The sequence below is a fragment of the Phaseolus vulgaris genome, chromosome 3 (assembly GCF_051622355.1).
Source record: "Phaseolus vulgaris cultivar YP4 chromosome 3, ASM5162235v1, whole genome shotgun sequence".
In the NCBI taxonomy this organism is placed as follows: Eukaryota; Viridiplantae; Streptophyta; class Magnoliopsida; order Fabales; family Fabaceae; genus Phaseolus; species Phaseolus vulgaris.
This window is the reverse complement of record NC_143500.1, coordinates 31,440,227-31,460,630: the sequence shown is the minus strand read 5'-3', so window position 1 is coordinate 31,460,630 and position 20,404 is coordinate 31,440,227. Positions and strand designations below refer to the sequence as shown.

The window sequence follows — 20,404 nt, the reverse complement described above, 5'->3', positions numbered from 1 at the left end:
GATGAAGAAATTGAAGGAGAAGGACAAGACTTAAAGTAAAGGGAAGATTCACTGAAAGTGACATCAGCTGAAATAAAATAACGGTTTAAAGACGGTGAGAAACATTTATATCCTTTTTGTGATCTAGTGAACCCTAAAAAGACACATTTGTGTGACTTAGGAGATAATTTATCAAGACCAGGACTAAAATTATGAACAAAACATGTGGACCCAAAAACTTTGGGAGGTAAAGAGTGGAGAGGGTCATGTGGAAATAAAATAGAATGAGGAATTTTGTTATCTAAAACTGAAGATGGCATGCGATTAATGAGATAACATGCACTAAGAACAGCATCACCCCAAAAACGCTGAGGAACATCACCATGGATTAAAATAGTACGAGTTGTTTCAACAAGATGTCTATTCTTGCGCTCAGCTACCCCATTTTGTTGAGGTGTATAAGCACATGAAGTTTGATGAAGAATACCATGAGAAGCCATAAAATTTTTAAAAGAATGAGAAAGATACTCACGTCCATTATCACTGTACAAAATTCGGATGGAAATTCCAAATTGATTTTTAATTTCATTGTAAAATATTTGAAATATAGAAAACAACTCAGAACGGTTTTTCATTAAAAATACCCAAGTATATCTTGAATAATCATCAATAAAAGTAACAAAATACTGAAATCCTAAATTAGACTTAATACGACTTGGTCCCCAAATGTCAGAGTGAACTAAGGCAAAAGGAGATGAAGCACGTTGTGAGACACTACGAGGAAAAGAACTACGAATGTGTTTCCCTAACTGACACGACTCACACGATAAAGTAGACACATTAGACAACAAGCTGTTGCATCTTGGCAAGAGTAGGATGACCCAACCGAGCATGAATGAGAGATGGAGAATCCATAATTGCGCCAACATGTGCAGAGATCTGTAGTTGATAAAGTCCATGAGACTCACATCCGGTGCCAATCATCCGTCCCGAACTCCGGTCCTGTAAAGTAACAGAATCTTTGGTAAAAGAAATAACACAGTCAAGGGAACGAGTGAGACGACTAATGGATAATAAGTTAAATGGAGACCTAGGGACATAAAGAACATTATCAATAGATAAAGATGAAAAAAGATTAATAGTACCAACACCATGTGATGGTACCCTATATCCATTGGCCATGGTAACTGAAGGTAAATAACCCGTAGTAGATAGGGAAGAGAAAAAAGATTTATTACCAGTAATGTGATCAGTGGCACCTGAATCTAGAACCCAAGGGCCATGGGAAGTGGAGTGAGTGAGGCCAACAAAAGATGTACCTGAATGTGCAACAGAAGCCGTGGAACTAGGGTTCTGACGATCCTCATACCATTTAAGAAATTCATTGAAAATAGCAGGCTGGCTTGGGGTATCAATTGAAGTATGATCCATGGTAGAAGGTTGCACAGGGGCAATTTGAGCAACCGCAACAGATCTAGGAGGACGACCATGTAAGGCATAACATCTGTCAATTTTGTGGCCAATATTACGAAGTGGACTTTAAGCCTAACTCAACCCCATAAAACCGGCTCAATAAGGTGAGGTTTGCACCCACTTATATACAATGAAAGACTCTAATCTCTAGTCGATGTGGGATCTCCAACACACCCCTTCACGCCGAGACTACCAACTCGTGCGTGGGACTATATATTATGGGTGGTCCGATAGCGGGTGGCACGATAGGCCCAACACAAACACTCGCTAGGATAGGCTCGAAATGGCTCTGATACCATATTAAAGGAAAAGAAAGAATAGGGTAAATCCCTTGTGTATATTGAACACATAGGGTTATGTTTATATAGGAAAAAGAAACATATGGGCTAAGCCCATTACATAAATATGAGATATCTAACAATATTTATAATATCTCATAATATAAAATAATATCTAATTATATCTAATAATATCTAACAAACTTTTTCTCAATTGAAAAACTCAAATCTGTTTCTCTACCCTGTTTGAAAACATAAACAAACTATTTATATTTTCCAAAGATTGGTCAAAGCATTTAATGAAGGAGCATATTCAGTTGGAAATCATTTAAAGCACATTCAACCACCAAAACAGAATTCTGTTAGGATTTTCAAAGAAACAATCGGTTGAAACCACAAAACAACCGATTGTTTGGTTTGGCAATTAAGTCAACCAAACTAAAATAGTTTTCAAACTTTTCAAAAACTCCTAAGAGTAAAACAACCGGTTGATTCGACAAAACAACAGGTTGTTTTTCACTTAGTTGGAAAAACACTTTATTTTGTAAAAGGTTTTAAATCACATCAGTTTTAGATTCAACAAAGTAGTGGATCACATTCTATTCTACCCAGATCCCTCCCAAAACGCAGCATCAACACCAGCTTTGCATCAAGCACATAGGATTTGGATTCTTCAAAGCACTTGATTACTCTTGATCAACAATATCCCCCTATTTGATGAAGACAAATCCCTGGTTGCTTGTGTTGATCTTGATTGAATCTGAAACTGTACCTACAAAACAAAAGCTATGCAATCCAAAGCATCTTTCATAGTAGGTTATGATCATACATCAACTATTTTTCTGCATAAAAATAAGAGCAGAAAAACCAACAAAAAAAACATAGCAGAAACAGCTTCATACAAACCAATAATGCAACAAAATTAAAAAACTGAATAAAAGTAGAGTTATAGCAGTTTGTAAGACAACACAAATACCATATTCTCCCCCTATTTGTCTTCACAAATAGACTATAGGAAGAGATTAAACAAAAGTTCAAAAATAAAGCAATACAAAGATAGAAAGAACAACAAAGCCTTGTCAGTCAAGCTTAACAATCGGTTGTTTCGACAAATCAATCGATTGTTTTTCTTTAGTCTTCCTTTCCATACTACAGCTCGAAAATTTGATTATGAACAACTTCAATTTTTTCATCAAGTGTTTGAAACCGTGTATCCATGCTTTGGAATCTATTATCAAAGTTTTGAAAGTTTGAAACACAAAGATCATGAAGATTCCTTTGATTTTCCGTAAAGCCATCTAGCCTATTCCCCATGTAGCTCTCAAAGGGAGACATTAAAGGAGTCCCATCTTCTTGATGTCCAACACTTGTCCCAACACCAAAATCAGTAGCAGGCTGTTCTGTATCTGGAAGATTCATGTCAACACCTTCATCATCTTCTTGATCTTCTTCACCATGTTCAGCATGAAGGCCACTTGAGGAACCACCTTGTCCACCATCCTTACTTACCCATTTTCCTTTGATTTTGGTAAAACCCATCTTTCTTAGTGATCCATTGTTCACTTCAAATGTTGACTTCACCTACTAAGACGTTTCACCATCAAGATTTACTTCAAAATAATGTAAGAATTTAGAAATCAAGATAACAAAAGGGTAATGGTAATCGCTTAACCTCATATACTTTTGCATATGCTCCTTGATGATGTCTATCCAATTAATCTTGACTTTGTTCATTATGCAATAGATGTAGACAAGATCTTCCTCAGTTAGGAAAGAATGGTTGCTTCCTCTTGGGTTAGAATCCAAGTGACAAAGAGAGCCAACAACCTTTCATTTAAATTCATCCCTCCAACCGAACAAGTTCTAACTTGAGTATGAGGATTCTTCAAACAACTTTTGTAATATTGAATCTTATTGAAGTTTTCCACCACACCAATGTTTCCTTTGTTGATTCTCAGCCCAACATACTTTGGACCAGCCACAACAACCCACACCTCATGAGTGATCTCCATATCCACACCCTTGACATGAGAAACAAGATTATTACCTTCAAATTTCAAGTTGGTGTAGAAGACCGAATGAAATCCGAATAAATGTTTCCTTTCATCTCCAATAACCTTTTTAACAACTGTTCTTTGAGAAGCCTCCTCACATCATCTAGCTTTTGACTCTTCAACCAGCCAAAAGAGACAACTTTTGGGTTGTTTATCACTTTTCTACTTCTTTCAAAGCGATATCTTTCAATCAATTCATTGTCTCCTGAAAACCAGCCCTCAAGACGTCTTCCTGATCTCACAACCTTGGTTTTAATTCTTTTTTATGTAGAAGGAGTGGAATCCATGAAAATAGAATGAGAAAAAGGCACACACACACAAGGAGAGAAAGAGATGTAGCAAGAGATGGGCCAATGGGTTGTTTTTGTGAAGGAAAACAGCTGTAGAGGGTTTTATAGCAAACCATAATTCCTCTTTGAACCTTTGGTTGAAGTGGGTTTCAGTCTTCAAGGAAGAAATTTGGTCCAGCTTTTGCACAGAAAAACGTTAGCATAGAGCAAAAAACACATGGTCAGCACATGTGACTTTGACTAGACAAAAAGGCACTTGAATTTCCAAGATATGGAATATATTCCTTTATGACAAGAAGTAACTTCCTTCAGAATCAAATCAGGCTTTCATGACTGCTTTATTGAATTAAAGACTCTTTAAGATTTGAATCTGCAAAAGATAGAATGCACAAAGAAATTAAATCTATTTATCCAGTGCTGTCAGAGAAGAAGCAATCGGTTGTTTAGAGAAAACAATCGGTTGTTTTTCTGCAACAACAACATTGTTTTAATTTTAAGTATAAACTGAGAAGAATTTAAAACAAATGCAATTTTTCATATATAGATGAAGAATTTAATATGAATTTATAATTGAAAAGAAGAGACAGGGAAGGTCTTATCCTTTTGTTATGAAGTTCCTTCAATGAGTCATTGTTTGTGATCAAGAATGCTTCTTTTGGCTTTTAAGACATCTTGGACTGGTGCATTCCCTTAGTTCAGTTCTAGTCACGCTTCTTTTCTTCCAAAGGCTTGATCAGATAACCAAAGACTTCATGTTTCTCTTAGTATCCCTGCATCATAATAAATTCAAGCAACAAGATTTGGTCCCCTTACAAATGTGGGTCCTTTAGATTCATCTTTGTAATTTGAAACCTTACAACCTTTGGGAATCCATTTCATGATACCTTTAGGAAAAAAATATTTCCTAATTTTACAGAATCTAACCGAGTGGCCTCTCTTCATGCAGTAAAAGCATGTAACAACTGGTTGTTTCGATCTTTCAATCGGTTGTTTTTCTGGCACTTTTGAAAAAGGCTTTGAAATCCCATTTTTCTTGTTTTGAGGATAAAACCCCAAACCAGATTTTCCAAAAACACATTTCTGGTATGCCAAGACAGTTTCAAAGTTGGATTTACCATTTGAAAGTTTATCCACAGTTCTTACAAGATAGTGGATCTTACTCTCAAAAGTTTTGCAATTTTTACAAAACTTGGAGTCACTCAAGTGAAAAGAATTTTTGCAATGCATTTCTAGTTTTTCAAAATCAATTTTTGAATTTTCCAAATCTTCTTCAAGAGTCTTGACTCTGTTTTCAAGCCAGTTATTCATCCCTTTCAATCTGTTGTTTGAGAGAGCCAATCAGTTAGCTTCTTCATGAGTTTCTTTAAAAGCTTGAAGTAATTGGCTATAATTTTCAACACTTAAGGAAGGACAAGAACTTACACTGCTTGAGCTGCTTGAATCATCATCTCCTTCTGCCATTAAACATAGATTGACATTTTCATCTTCACTTAATGAGGAGCTTGATGAAGAGACTTCATTTTAATCCCAAACAATATATGCTCTTTTTGATTTCCCTTTCTTTTCCTTATTGCTTCACTTCTTTTCCTTGCCTTCTTTATTTGGGCAATAAGCTTTTATATGCCCTTGTTCTCCACAACCAAAGCAATTATAATTGTTAGAATGAAATCACTAGTTTTCTTATTTTCATACCTTTCTTTGTTGGATTCTTTGTTGCAATTTCTCTTCAAGAATTTGCTAAACGTTTTGGACAGCAAGTTAAGGTTTTCTTCCTCACTTTCATCACTTGAATCTTGCTTATTCTTGTGCTTGGCAGCTTTCAAGACAATGTTCCTTACATGCTTGTTCTCACTTTCTTGAACATTGAGTCTATTCATCTCCAACTCATGTTCTCTAAGCTTTCCAAACAAGGAGGCTGTAGCAAGGATGTCAAGTCCTTTGATTCAGAAATTGTCGTGACTTTAGGTTGCCAAGATCTATCAAGACACTTGAGAATCTTGATGTTTAGCTCCTTTTAGTCAAAGGTCTTTCCAAGACTCATTAGATGATTGATGATGTGAGTGAATCTCTTTTGTACTTTAGCAATTGATTCTCCCTTGAGCATTCTAAACATCTCATACTATTGTATAAGAGTATGTTTCCTAGCTCTCTTCACATCATTTTTTCCTTCATGGGTGACTTCTAGAGCATCCCACATTTCCTTAGCCGATGCACATTGTGATATCCTGAAAAATTCATCAGAATTCAAAGCAGAGGTTATGATATTCTTGGCAATACAATCAAACTTGGCCTTTTTATTTTTAGCATCAGTCCATTGGGAGCAAGGTTTTTCAATAGAAGAACCATCCTTTTCAAATTTAGGAATAAAAGGGCCATTTTCAATTGCATCCCGAATTCCTTTATCAAAAGATTCAACAAAGATTTTCATTCTAACTTTCCAAAACTGATATTTCAAACCACAAAACAAGGGTGGCCTGTTAATTGAGGCACCCTCCCCAAAAGGCAGTTTTTCAGCTATAGAAAAAAAGATTTTAGGATCAAACTTGAATATTTTTCAAGTACCAAGCTCTTGATGCCAATTGTTAGAATATATGGCCTTAAACGAGAGAGGGGGTGAATTGTTTAAGAGAGGTATTTGAAATCTTTTTAAAGTTTAACAAAATTCTTTGTGTGAATCCATAACAGAAATCAGGTTAGCCAAGAACAAAAGCAATAAAACAACAAAGCAACAGAAAAATAATCGGTTGTTTCTTCGAAACATTCGGTTGTTTATACCAGTAAAGCTTAAAACATAATTTAAATGAGTTTGAGGGTAAGAGAGAAATACACCAAAAATTTAAACTGGTTCACTCTTAAGCCAAGAGCTACATCTAGTCCCAGAAAACCACTGGTTAATCCACTAAGTAATCAAACCAGATTACAACACACAAACCACCAAAGTAGTGACCTTGAACCCTTCAAGAAACACACTCCCTTTGACAAATTACACACCAAGGGTATTGATCTTGACCACCTCAAGAGCACACAACACTCCTTGGCAACACAACATCAGAAATACAGTAGGTTGAGAAGGGATCACACTTGTTTACAGAACAAACTGAAATCAATACAATTGCAATCCTATTCCACTCTCTTTGAAAACCCAAAGCTTGATGTGAATGTTCAAATCTTGAAATCAACTTTTTCTCAACTGAAAAACTCAAATATGTTTCTCTACCCTCTTTGAAAACATAAACAAACTATTTATATTTTCCAAAGATTGGTCAAAGCATTTAATGAAGGAGCGTATTCAGTTGAAAATCATTTAAAGCACATTCAACCACCAAAACAGAATTCTGTTAGGATTTTCAAAGAAACAATCGGTTGAAACTACGAAACAACCGATTGTTTGGTTTGGCAGTTAAGTCAACCAAACTAAAACAGTTTTCAACCTTTTCAAAAACTCCTAAGAGTAAAACAACCGGTTCATTCGACAAAACAATAGGTTGTTTTCACTTAGTTGGAAAAACACTTTATTTTCTAAAAGGTTTTAAATCACATCAGTTTTAGATTCAACAAAGTGGATCACATTCTATTCTACCCAGATCCCTCCCAAAACACAGCATCAACACCAGCCTTGCACCAAACACATAAGATTTGGATTCTTCAAAGCACTTGATCAACAATATTCACCATTCCAAGTGGCATGATCTTCTTCCCAAGCTTCAACCACATAAGCTTTTCCTATATTTCATCTTCCAAATCCATTTCCATTCCATTTCAATTGATGAATATGTCTTGTTCTTGTGTTTTTTATTCTAATCGGTTCATGTGCTTTGTTTGATAATTATAATCGGTTCAATTCCCTTTTTTGTGATTCTATTTGGTTCATATGATTTGATTTGTGTTCATGTTTCTGCACCTTCTCTTGTCATTCATTATCACCTATAATTGTGTTTTTCCTTTGGTCTTATGGAAATGAACCTTCACATCTACTTAACACTTGTTAAGTTAATGTCTAGTGGGAATTTTCCTTAGACTTGTCACCTTAATTGCTTAATCAATCTCAATTCTAATTCTAAAGTGTCACCTAAATGAATCAACCTAAAATCAACTCACATCATGTGGTATCAAGAGCTATGGTTGTGTTCATCTTTGTGAGTTGATTTGGCACTTTGCATTCAAGCAATTTACATTCTAGCACCTTTAATTCTTGTCTTTAAATTCAAGTACTTTTACATTTTTTTTTAAAATTCAAATACCTTTAGTAAAAGTTGTCATTATTTTTCTTGCTTTTAATTTTCCAGCACTTTAATTCATTGTAGATTTTTTTTTAGCGTTTCTTATATTCATAGCATTTTTCGTTTTGAATATTTTCTTGTGATGTCTTTTATTGATCTTTTATTGCATCATACAAATTCATATGTTCACTAGTGTTCTAGGTGTCCTTATTTTGATTCTTCTTACATACTTTTAATTGTGAAGTTTACACATTAATTAGAAACTTGATTTAGTAAAAGTTGATGTTAAGTTCCAAACATATGATTTCAAGTGTTCAATTATCTTGAATCCACCAAAAAAATTTTGTGTGAAAATTGAATGTTCTTGACAATTTGTATGATGCAATTAAGATAAAAAAAAAAGAGAAAAACAGCAAGCTCTTTTAACAATACAAAAATAGTGAGCAATTGACGTTAAAACCATACAACAAGGGTTGCTTTGTTCCAAAATAGTAACGGTTTCACATAAAAGTGACAATAAAAACAACAAAGCATTTGTTTCAAAAGGCATCTTGCTTATCATTTGGTTTAGAAATTCATTTTCAAATCTATGGATTCAACTTGATTGACAAATTGTTTTCTACTTTGTGGAATTTTGTATCCTTTTTCTTTAGCAATTTTCTAGTTCAAAAAGTTTCATAGTTAAAAGTTTAGTAAGGTTCTTTGAGTATTCTTTTGTGCTTTTCTTGATTGTCTTCTATTCAAAGTTTTTTCATATTTCTTTTCTAACTTTGGTTTAGCCTTTTCTTGTTTTCAACTTTACTTGTTTGTCTTTTCTTCTTTCCTCAAGTTTTCTGGTGATTTTACTTTGAGCAATTGTTGTTTGCTTTTGCATCTTTCACTTGAGAGTTATTCAATCCACAAGAGAGACCTTGGCTAAGGAAAGAAATTTTTCTTTGAATGATTGAGTACTTTTTTTCATATTGCCGAAAGCATTCTTTGCTTCTAACTTGTTTTCTCTAATTGTTTGTTCATTGTGTTTTGTGTTTGTTTGTTGTTATGGATCATCTTTCAAGTGGTGAATCATCTAAGCCTCATGCTCTTGAAAAAGTTTTTCTAATTCGAGAATTGAAGGAAGCTAAACGAACCATTGCACAAAAAGAGGAAGAAATTTGACAAATGGAGGAAAGACTCCAAAGATTAGAAATGCTAAATGAAAGGCCCCAAAGACAAAGAAGGCACCATCATAGATATGAATCAAGAAATTTTCAAAATTATCATGGACATGAAGAAGAAGTCGAATGGAGGATGCACAATTTTGAAGATAGGTGCCAACATGTGGCAAAGCCTTATTTACCATTTGTAAAATTGCCTAGTTTTAGTGGAGAAGGTGATCCTAATGTGTATTTAGATTGGAAGGCTAAAGTAGAACAAATCTTTAATGTACATGAGATCCAAAATGACCAAAGAGTTAGGTTAGCCTCCTTAGAATTCTTGGACTATGCCATGCAATGGTGGCACAAAACTCTCATGGGCATTGGGCTAAACAAGAGACCAACCGTGGTCTCTTGGGAGGATTTGAAAGAATGCATGCACGCTAGATTTGTGTCACCACACTATAGGAAAAAGCTCTTGTTGAAGCTCCAACGACTTTATCAAGGAACACAAAGTGTGTATGTTTATTTTAAAGAACTTGAAACAATTTTAATCAAGATTGACATGCATGAAAATGAGGAATCAAAGATGGCTAGATTTGTAAGTGGCCTATGAAGAGATATCCAATATGTGGTAGAATTGTATGAATATTCTTCTTTAGAAAAATTGGTTCACCTTGCCATCAAGGTAGAATCTTAACTTTCAAAGAAAACTTCTTGTCAAAAATCTCATAATGATGACTTTTACCACTCTTAGAAAAAAAAAACAAAACTTCTTCAAATTTTCCCTCATATTTTAAAGAGTCCACTTACAAAACTAGAGAGTCTAGACCTTCACCTTTAAATGCTTTAAATGATTTAAATAGAAAATGCTTTAAATGTTTAGGTTATGGTCACATTGCTTCTAATTGTCCTTTTAAACGAAATATGATGATGCATGATGGGGTAGTCTTAAGTGATCATAGTTCCCAACGCTCTAAGTCTTCCAACACCTCTAGATCCACAAGTGAAAATGAGAGTGAGATTCCTTGTGAGGGTGACTTATTAGTGGTGAGACGAATGCTAGGCCAAGTTTGAAACCCTTTGATGAAAGTCAAAGAGAAAATATTTTTTAAACTATATGTCTCATCAACGATAAGTTGTGTTCTTTAATAATGGATGGGGTAGTTGTGCAAATGTGGCTAGCACAAGAGTAGTAGATAAACTTGGCTTGTTTACTATCTCTCATGCCAAGCCTTATAAGCGTAAATGGCTAGTGAAGAAAGGGAGATCATAGTAAATAAGCAAGTCCTCTTAGCCTTTTCCATTGGCAAATACAAGGATGAGGTCTTGTGTGATGTTGTACCTATGGAAGCTACTCATATTCTTTTAGGTAGGCCATGGCAATTTGATAGAAAAACAATTCACGATGGCCTTACCAACAAAATTATTTTTAACTTCCATGGGAGGTCACACTCAAATCTCTCCCACCAAAGGAAGTCCATGAGGACCAACTTAAGATGAAAGAAAAGAGAGAGATCGAAAAAGAAAAAAAGAATTCCAAGAGAAGCCTGAGGTCAAAAAGGTAATGCTTTCCCAAAAGAATATGTTTATAGCTATCCCTAGGACCCTTGAGAGTGAGTTAGTGTCAGATAGTCCTCATTGTTTGGAAAATTTGGTAAAGGAATTTGATGATGTTTTTCAAGACCCCAAAAAGGATTACCTCCTCTAAGGGGCGTTGAGCACCAAATAGATTTTGTACCCGGTGCTTCTTTACCAAATACGCCTGCATATAGGACTAATCCAACCGAGGCCAAAGAAATTCAACAACAAGTAGAGGGCTTAATAGCTAAGGGGTGGGTGCAAGATAGCATGAGTCCATGTGTTATGCCTTTGATTCTTGTCCCTAAAAAGGATGGGACGTGGAGGATGTGTACGGATTGTCGTGCTATAAATAACGTAACCATCAAATATAGGCATCCCATCCCAAGATTAAATGACTTGTTGGATGAATTACATGGGTCTAAAATATTTTCCAAAATTGATCTTAAGAGTGGTTATAACCAAATTCGAATTAAACCCGGGGATGAATGGAAAACCGCTTTTAAGACCAAATTTGGTTTATATGAATGGTTAGTCATGCCTTTTCGCTTGACTAATGCTCCTAGTACCTTCATGCGACTCATGCACCATGTTCTAAGACCTTTCATTAGGAAGTTTGTAGTAGTTTATTTTGGTGACATACTTATCTATAGCTTGTCTTTAGAAGATCATGAGTCACATGTTAGGCAAGTATTAGAAACCCTTAGGAGGGAAAGTTTGTGTGCTAATCATGCCAAGTGTATGTTTGCACTAGATCATATATACTTCTTAGGGTTTGTTGTGAGTTCAAAAGGGGTGCATGTAGATAAAGAAAAGGTTGCAGCAATTCAACATTTGCCAACACCCACCAATGTTAATGAGGTACAAAGTTTTCATGGACTTACTAGTTTTTAGAGGCGGTTTGTGAAAAACTTTAGTACCATTGTCGCACCTCAAAATGCTATAGTAAAGAAGGATGTGGTATTCAAGTGGGGACAAGACCAAATTCAAACTTTTGAAACTTTGAAAAAAAAATGGACTAAGGCCCCCATTTTAGCCCTTCCTAACTTTACTAAAACATTTGAAATAGAATGTGATGCTTCTAATATAGGCATTGGGGTTGTTCTCCTTCAAGAGGGTCACCCTATAGTTTATTTTAGTGAGAAACTCAAGGGGAGTCATCTCAACTACTCCACCTATGATAAGGAACTTTATGCTCTTGTTAGAGCCTTGCAAAATTGGCAACACTACCTTTTTCCAAAGGAGTTTGTGATACATAGTGATCATGAATCCCTTAAATATTTGAAAAGCCAAAGCAAGCTTAACAAGAGACATGCCAAATGGGTGGAGTTTCTTGAGAAATTTCCTTATGTGATCAAACATAAGCAAGGTAAAATAAAGGTGGTTGCAGATGCTCTTTCAAGAAGATATACCTTGCTAAATGTTTTGGATGTTCAATATTTAGGTTTTGATCACATAAAGGAAATCTATAAAGATGACCTTGATTTCTCTCTTATCTATCAAGAGTGTTCCAAAGAAGGACACAGATTTTTTCATACATAATGGTTTCCTTTTCAAAGGAAAAAGACTTTGTGTTCCCAAGGATCTTTAAGACAATCTCTTGTTAGAGAAGCACATGAGGGTGGCTTATGGGACACTTTGGGGTAGCTAAAACTTTAGATACATTGCATGAACATTTCTTTTGGCCACAAATGCGTAAATCCGTACATAGCTTCAGTGATAAATGTATAACATGTAGGAAGGATAAATCTAAAGTGCAACACCATGGTTTATATACCCCTCTTCCCATCCCAACAATGCCTTGGGTAGATATTTCTATGGATTTTATCTTAGGTCTTCCCAAGACATCGAAGGGTATGGATTCTATCTTTGTGGTAGTGGACCGTTTTTCTAAAATGGCTCACTTTATTCCATGCCACAAAGTAGATGATGCTTGTTTTATTGCAAATCTCTTCTTTAAGGAAGTAGTTCGTTTGCATGGGCTTCCTAGAAGTATTGTATCCGACAGAGATTCAAAGTTCTTAAGCCATTTTTGGAGGACCTTGAGAGGAAAACTTGGAACTAAACTCTTGTTTTCTACTGCTTGTCACCCCCAAACTGATGATCAAACTGAGGTGGTTAATAAAACTTTGGGTCAAATGTTAAGATCCCTTATTTCTGGGAACCCAAGGGTATGGGAAAATTTACTACCTCATATTGAATTTTCCAATAATAGAATAGTAAATTCTACCACTTCCCACACTCCTTTTGAGGTTGTTTATGGGTTCAATCCCCTCACACCTCTTGACCTTCTCCCAATTACTGTACTTGATGAGGTGTTGTGCAAGGATGGTTTTGAAAAAGCTTCTTTTATTAAAGACTTGCACCATCACATCAAGCTGCAAATTGAAAGAAAGGTCGGCAAGTATGCTGAACTTGCCAACAAAAGGCGCAAGACATTAATCTTTGAATCCGGGGATTGGGTTTGGCTACACTTGAGGAAGGATAGATTCCCTACTCAAAGGAAGTCCAAACTTATGCCACGCGGTGATGGTCCTTTTCAAGTCATCATAAAGATTAATGATAATGCTTATGAGTTAGATATGCCTGATACATACCTTGGTAGTCATTCTTTTAATATCAACGATCTAACTCCTTTCTCTGCAGGCCTTCCAAATTCGTGGACGAATTCTCTCTCACCCGGGGAGCATAATGAGGACCAATGAGAGAGGGCGCCTGAGGCCAAAGCCCAACAAGCCCAAGCCCAATCTGAGGCCCAAGCCCAACCCATGATCTCATCATCCACCATGCCTCATAGGATTACTAGGAGCAAAGCACAAGCATTAGGAGATGAACATCAATTGATGTCTCTTTTTGTAATTTCTTTAGAGTAGATTTAATAGAACATAAAAGAAAGGTATGGATAGAAGTTTAGGACCTATGAGAATAAATAACAACAAGTCATACCTTCCATGTGACTCTCTTTTAGGCGTCATTTCTTGAATGGTGTGTCTTTTGATTTTTCCACCTTTTTCCTTAGTGAAAACCTGCACTCTCATACTATAAATAGAGGTGCTTGGCTCATGTAAAATCATATTGAATGAAGAGTAAAGTTACTACACACAAATTGTGTGAGAATAGTGAGAATTGTTTCTCCTGGCTTAGTCTTATCTTGTGAGTGTTTGGGAGCTATTAAGTGGTGGCAACATCACTTATCTTGGTGAATATTCATCATTCCAAGTAGCGTGATCTTCTTCCCAAGCTTCAACCACATAAGCTTTCCCTATCTTTCATCTTCCAATTCCATTTCCATTCCATTTCAATTGATAAATATGCCTTGTTCTTGTGTTTTTTATTCTAATCGGTTCATGTGCTTTGTTTGATAATTCTAATCGGTTCAATTACCTTGTTTTGTGATTCTATTCGGTTCATATGATTTGATTTGTGTTCTTGTTTCCGCACCTTCTTTTTTCATTCATCATCACCTATAATTATGTTTTTCCTTTGGTCTTATGGAAATGAACATTCACATCTACTTAACACTTGTTAAGTTAATGTCCAGTGAAAATCAACTCACATCAGAACCTGTTGATGAACTTCCTTAGGGGCTCCCCCTTCTCTTGGTGGATACCAACCAGGGCAATAAAGGTTTGGCTGGTTGCGAATTGTGTCTCAAACATGGACACCAACGTTGCGAAATTGTTGATAGAGTTGGGAGGGAGTTTCGTGAACCAACTCAGGGCTCCTCCCTTCAGCGATGTAGGGAACACTCGACATAAGACCGCATTGTCCGAGGTATAAAGGCTTATGTGCGTGGTATATGCATCTATGTGCTCATCCGGATCGGTCGTGTTGTCGTATCGATCTCTATTGAAGCCTTTCCATTTATCTGACAGTGGTACTCCGATTAAGGAATCAGTAAAAGGATGTCGGCGGACCAAGTCCTAGGTGTGAATTTTGTCTTTTGAGTCTTTCTTATTAAGACACATTAGAGAGTTGAAGCATGTTTAGAAGTGTATTAGCTAATTTTTTATTATTGATTAATTTCACTAACTTTGCTTAAGCATAATTGGATTTATGATATTGATCGACGTGATGACCGAAACCGAAACATAGTCTCATTCGTGCATACCTTACCAATTCAGATGCAAAAGTTATATAATAAATCTTCAACTAAACGCAAAACTTGTTCACTTCTAATTAGTTCTACAACAAAATAACTTAAATGAACTATCTCAAATTTAATAGGTAATACAGAAAAAAAAATTAAGGAGTCAGATTAAAACAAACCTATCTTTTTTTCTTCCAACAAAGCATATAAATTTTATAATCATTTGAAAATGAATTAGAAAAAGCAAAAGATTATTAAAGAACCATAAGCGTATATAGTTTATTTTGAAGCCCTTAACTGATAAAAAAAAAAATCATCCTCTTCATTGATTAAATTTCCCAATATTATTCTTCCATCCAAAAGACTTTTTGATCTTATCCATAACCGTTTTGAAGAATCCGCCGCCTTTGCTTTCAGATTTCTTGATTGTATCGTCATGGGCGTAATTCCATCTCACAACTATGTACGCCGTCGTACACCTGAAACCAACACCGTTCGAAGGAGAACAGTTCCGTCGAAGCGCGTAAACAAACCCAGGGGAAAAGTCCTTCATCAAGTGCTTGAACTCCTGGGAAACGTGCACCCCCGAAGAAGAAGACGGAGCCGACTCGCACGAGTAATACCCGATCCTCACGCGCCCACTCACGTACTGCCTGTTCGCCTCGATTATGCGAGCCGCTCGCTGGCGAAAGTGGCAACTCACGAACTCTTCGAAGTTCCGAGGTGGCCTCCGAAGCAGTTGGTGGGTGGTTTTGCAAGTGCTAAAATACGCTTTCTCGTTGTACACGCATGACTTCTTCTCCAAGTTCATGCTGAAATTCGCAAAACCTCCCACACCAGGCTCGTTGAAAAACGGTTTCTCGTTCAGAACCAACGCTTGGATTGAGTGCAACACTTGCAGCATCGTCGACTTGGATGGGTCCCACATCTCCGGCATTTTCCCGTGCCACGTGTTCAGCAGGCTCAAGCACACCGTTCCGTTGCTGTACAGATTAGGGTTCAGTCTGTACCCGAAAGAGTGGTAATGCAGCTTGGGAGGGTGGTCGGGGAAATCGAAAGGAAACACGATGTCGAAGAAGAAGAGACCATCGTGGTACGGTGTACCCTGGGCGCCTACGATCACAGCCCTCATCAGATCAATGCGTCGCTCGTACACCCTCACGTAGATTGATTCCGGCAAGTTCTTCTCCAGAATCTTCCACTCTCTCATGATGGTTTTGTAAAGTGAACTCCTTGAATCGTTGAAGTATTTCCCATTGTTTGAGTCTCGAAACCGATGGTCTGTGTCGTCCATTACAACGTCAAAGCGCTTGAACTCCTTCATCTTGTTGGCGTCCATTGGCATTTCTGATCGCTGATTCTGAACATAGAAGAAATCCATTGCAGGAGCTTGTGAAGTGTGCTTTTAGGTTTGGTTTGGAAAACAAACTATTTAACAACGCACTCCCCTCTCTAAATTTTAGAACCCGTCTTACCCGATTCTGCTGTTACAACAGAACTCGTATACATAGGGTTACCTATTAAATTAAACTTATTTAAATTGTTGTTATTATCTTTTTATTAAGTTATAATAACTTAATTTTCATTTTGTTGATATCAGATTTACAGTTGAGTTTAGTTAACCAACTGCAATTATTTAATTGAACCCAACATTTCAAATTAATATTATATATCTTGCGGATAAAAACTATTATATATATAAACTATTGAGTAAGGGTATCACTATCTTTTTTCTATATCAAACCTTATGGTATATATTTATTTTTATGAAGACCTCAAATGGAAAATTAAATTATACAATTTTAGTTAGAATGTAATTGATACTATAATAAGAAATGAATTTAAACCGTGGATATTCACGGATACTTCATTTTAATTTTTTTTTTGCCATTGAAGTGTGAGATAAGAATAAACATAAAATATGTAACCATAAATTCTTATACTAAAAAGGGTTGACAATTATCAAGCATAACAAAATCTTATTTCAACGATATTAAATTTAAATATTATTGAGGGTTGTGGTGTACATTGATGTTTTATTATTTGTAATTATTCAAAATAATATAAGTTGATGCTTTTATTTGTGAATACAAGTATGAGGATAATTGCACATGGGAAGTTGGAAATGGGAGGGAGATAAGATTATGGGACACATGGGTGGACAATAGGACTCTTAAGGACAATACGACTCTTAATGACAATTTTCCGAGGCTCTTCTCCATTTCTCTTAATAAGAAATTGTCCCTTGAGGTGAGAAAATTCAAAATGGTCATGGAAGATTGAGTGGAGAAGAAATTTGTTCGAATGGGAAAAGATTCAATAACAACAGATGATGCAACTTTTGAGAGAGCAGGGGGTACGTAGGGGTGGATAAGGAAGATTCTTGGGTTTGGAAAGATGACGCGACAACAACGTACACGGTCAAATCTGCATACGATATTCTTAAGGAAGATGTTCAGGTGGACGAGAGAGATTTATTTCAGAGTTTCTGGAGGATAAAGGCACAACCATCATTTCATCTCATAATATGGAGGATTTTGGAAGACAAAATAACGTCTAAGGCGAATTTGGCAAGAAGGGGGGTTTGCATGACGGATAATATCTACTGTGTGTGTGGGGAGGAAGAGGAAAACACATCTCACTTTTTCTGTACGTGTAGAGTTGTCTGGCTTGTGTGGGCTAAGTGCTATGAGTGGATGGGGCTTGCAACGAAGGATCATCGGGAGCCTAAAAAGCACTTCGCTAGTTTCAAGGTGAATGGAGTTAAAGACAACGTTAATCACTTTTGGGGTTGTGTATGGATAGTAGTGGTAGGATAATTATGGAAACATAGGAACAAGAAGATTTTTAGAGGTGGAAGGATAGATCATAATGAAATTTTTACTCTGGCTCAACTGAAGGCCTGGTATTGGATAAAGTCCAAAGCACATGGGGTATGTTTCTCCCTTTCTGATTTGTGTCTTGAACCACTGGTTTGTATGAATTTTGTTAAAAAAATTTAGGAGGAGTTTACCTTGAGCTGTGGGGCTATGCTTGTTAGTTATGTCTTGTATGATAGGTTAGTTTTAAGGTTTTTCGTTGTGTAACGAGGTATAAGGGTGAATTTCTGATGACTTTCTACGGCAAGTGCATCGCGTTTCCTAAAAGTAATAATTGTCCCTAAGGAAGAATATCGATCCCACAAGGAACAGTGAATTACCAAGTACAATAAACGTTAAATATCAAATGGAACAATAAAAAGAGTGTTGAAGTGATTGTCTTGACAATGATTAATAAGAAAATAGACAAAAAAATAGTTGTTTCAAGTTGGAAAAATAGGGATTAGGTTTTATCTCTCTCACTCTCATGTATTTTGATTAGCATGTAAATATTAAGTTCTTTGATTGAAATTGATGCCCGTAGAAAATTCATTTATGTCGATGTCTCACATAGAATTCTTAAAAATGTTTCCTAAATATCAATTTCTCGCATATTTATAAAAACAACTTAGAATCACACTCGGACGTTAATGGCAATTAACATTTCAAGTCTATTTCTAGCACTCAAATATGTTAAGTATTGTTGTTTAGGTCAGAACCCTAAAAATACCTTAAAGTCAGATTTAAGATTCTCAAGTTGTCACGAAAATTTAGAAGTAAAACAACAATACCAATAGTCAATCAAGAACATAATATTATATCATATTAAATATATCACCTCAATACATAGAGTTCGAGCAGATTACTCCTAATCCCAAAGGGTAGAATTAGCCACGCATACTTCTAGCACCTTCCATTTTCTCAATTGAGTTACAATTCACTCTATGGTGTTTTCCTCTCAATCTTCCACACTATGATTGAGCCTCTAGCCCCCTATTTAACCTAATTTTCTAGGGTTAGGTCACTTCCCGTGTCACGATGATGGACTAAGTGATAAAACATAAAAAAATGTCCAATATGTCTTACGCATTCTTGCTCAAGCGAGGAATTCTCGCTGGGGCGAGAAAGGCGTTGATTTCCGAAAACAGTCTTGGACATTCTCTTTTGAGCGAGAATCTCATGTTGCAAAATTGGTTTTTTCGACACTTTCTCCATTCTGGGACCTTCCAGCTTTCTCTTTTTAGCTCAAATCATTACTCTTTAATCCAAATTTCCAAATTTCCATGAAAACCTGCAATTTACACCAAATTTTGGAATAAAATGCTCTTATTCAAATAAAAATCATAAAAAATGTAAAAAGGTATAAATTCATAAATTAGAGATTATTTTATATGTAAATTAGCAATTAATACTCATAAATGTCTATATTTTAATATGAAATATTACTGAAATTAGACACTTATCAATTTCTTATGAAGGTATTTTGTATACAGGTTGAGTTATCCTTGAAATACCTAGTATTTATTCATTCGTTTTTTGCTGATAAAAAAAACGTATCTCATCTCAATGTAAGTGAATTTAAATTTTGTAGTTGAATATTTAAATCTCATGAAAATAAATATTATATCATTGCAAGAAAAAAAGGTTTTAACATATGTTAATATAATCATAGGAATGAATTTAATTAATTAAGGTTGTTTTAATCTTCGTGTTAAGTTCCAAAGGTTTATTTATTTAACTAGAAGAAAATTTGTCTTTTATTAATTGTAACATTTAAAAAAAATTACTATATATTTAGCTTAATGTTGCTCATATATAGTAACATTTATATTTTTGCAAAAATTAACCCAAATTATTATGCACATCACTTAATTGCATTTTAAACGACACAAAATTATAATTTTTTTAATTATTTATTAATTAAAATTAATTAATTTTATTTATTTATTTATGGAGATTTGGAAAAATCTATAGTATTTTGCTGAGGTTTGACAAGAAACCTTTGTAATTTAATGAAGGTTAAAAAAATTTCGATATTTTGTAGAAGTTTTAGAATAACCTTTAAAATTTAACAAAAGTTAAAAAAATTTCATTATTTTGCCGAGATTTTAGAATAAATCTTTGGAATTTAACAAAGGTTAAAAAAACCTCTGTTATTTTGGTGAGGTTTTAGAATAAACCTTTGGAACTTAATGAAGGTTAAAAAACCTTAGTTATTTTGTCGAGGTTTTGGAATAAACCTTTGGAACTAAACGAAGGTTAAAAAAACCTTCGTTAATTAAATTCATTTATAAGGTTATATTAACATCCGTTAAATAACCTTCGCTAAAACCTTTTTTTCTTATAGTGTTTGTAGCAGTGGTTTTAATCTTCTGGTTTCTTGGAAAACTGGTTTTTGTGAGAGGTTGTATTTGAACGCATGAGTTGGAGTCTTCATTGTTTTATAAT

At 35.3% G+C, this 20,404-nt stretch overlaps 1 protein-coding gene across 1 annotated transcript; it reads right to left on the bottom strand.

Moving 5' to 3' along the window:
- Positions 1 to 15,395: 15,395 nt before the first annotated feature.
- On the bottom strand, positions 15,396 to 16,478 carry LOC137805521 (putative ubiquitin-conjugating enzyme E2 38). The gene has a single exon (XM_068605462.2). The coding sequence runs from the start codon at positions 16,441 to 16,443 to the stop codon at positions 15,421 to 15,423; it is 1,023 nt and encodes a 340-aa protein (XP_068461563.2). The 5' UTR covers positions 16,444 to 16,478; the 3' UTR covers positions 15,396 to 15,420.
- Positions 16,479 to 20,404: the final 3,926 nt, after the last annotated feature.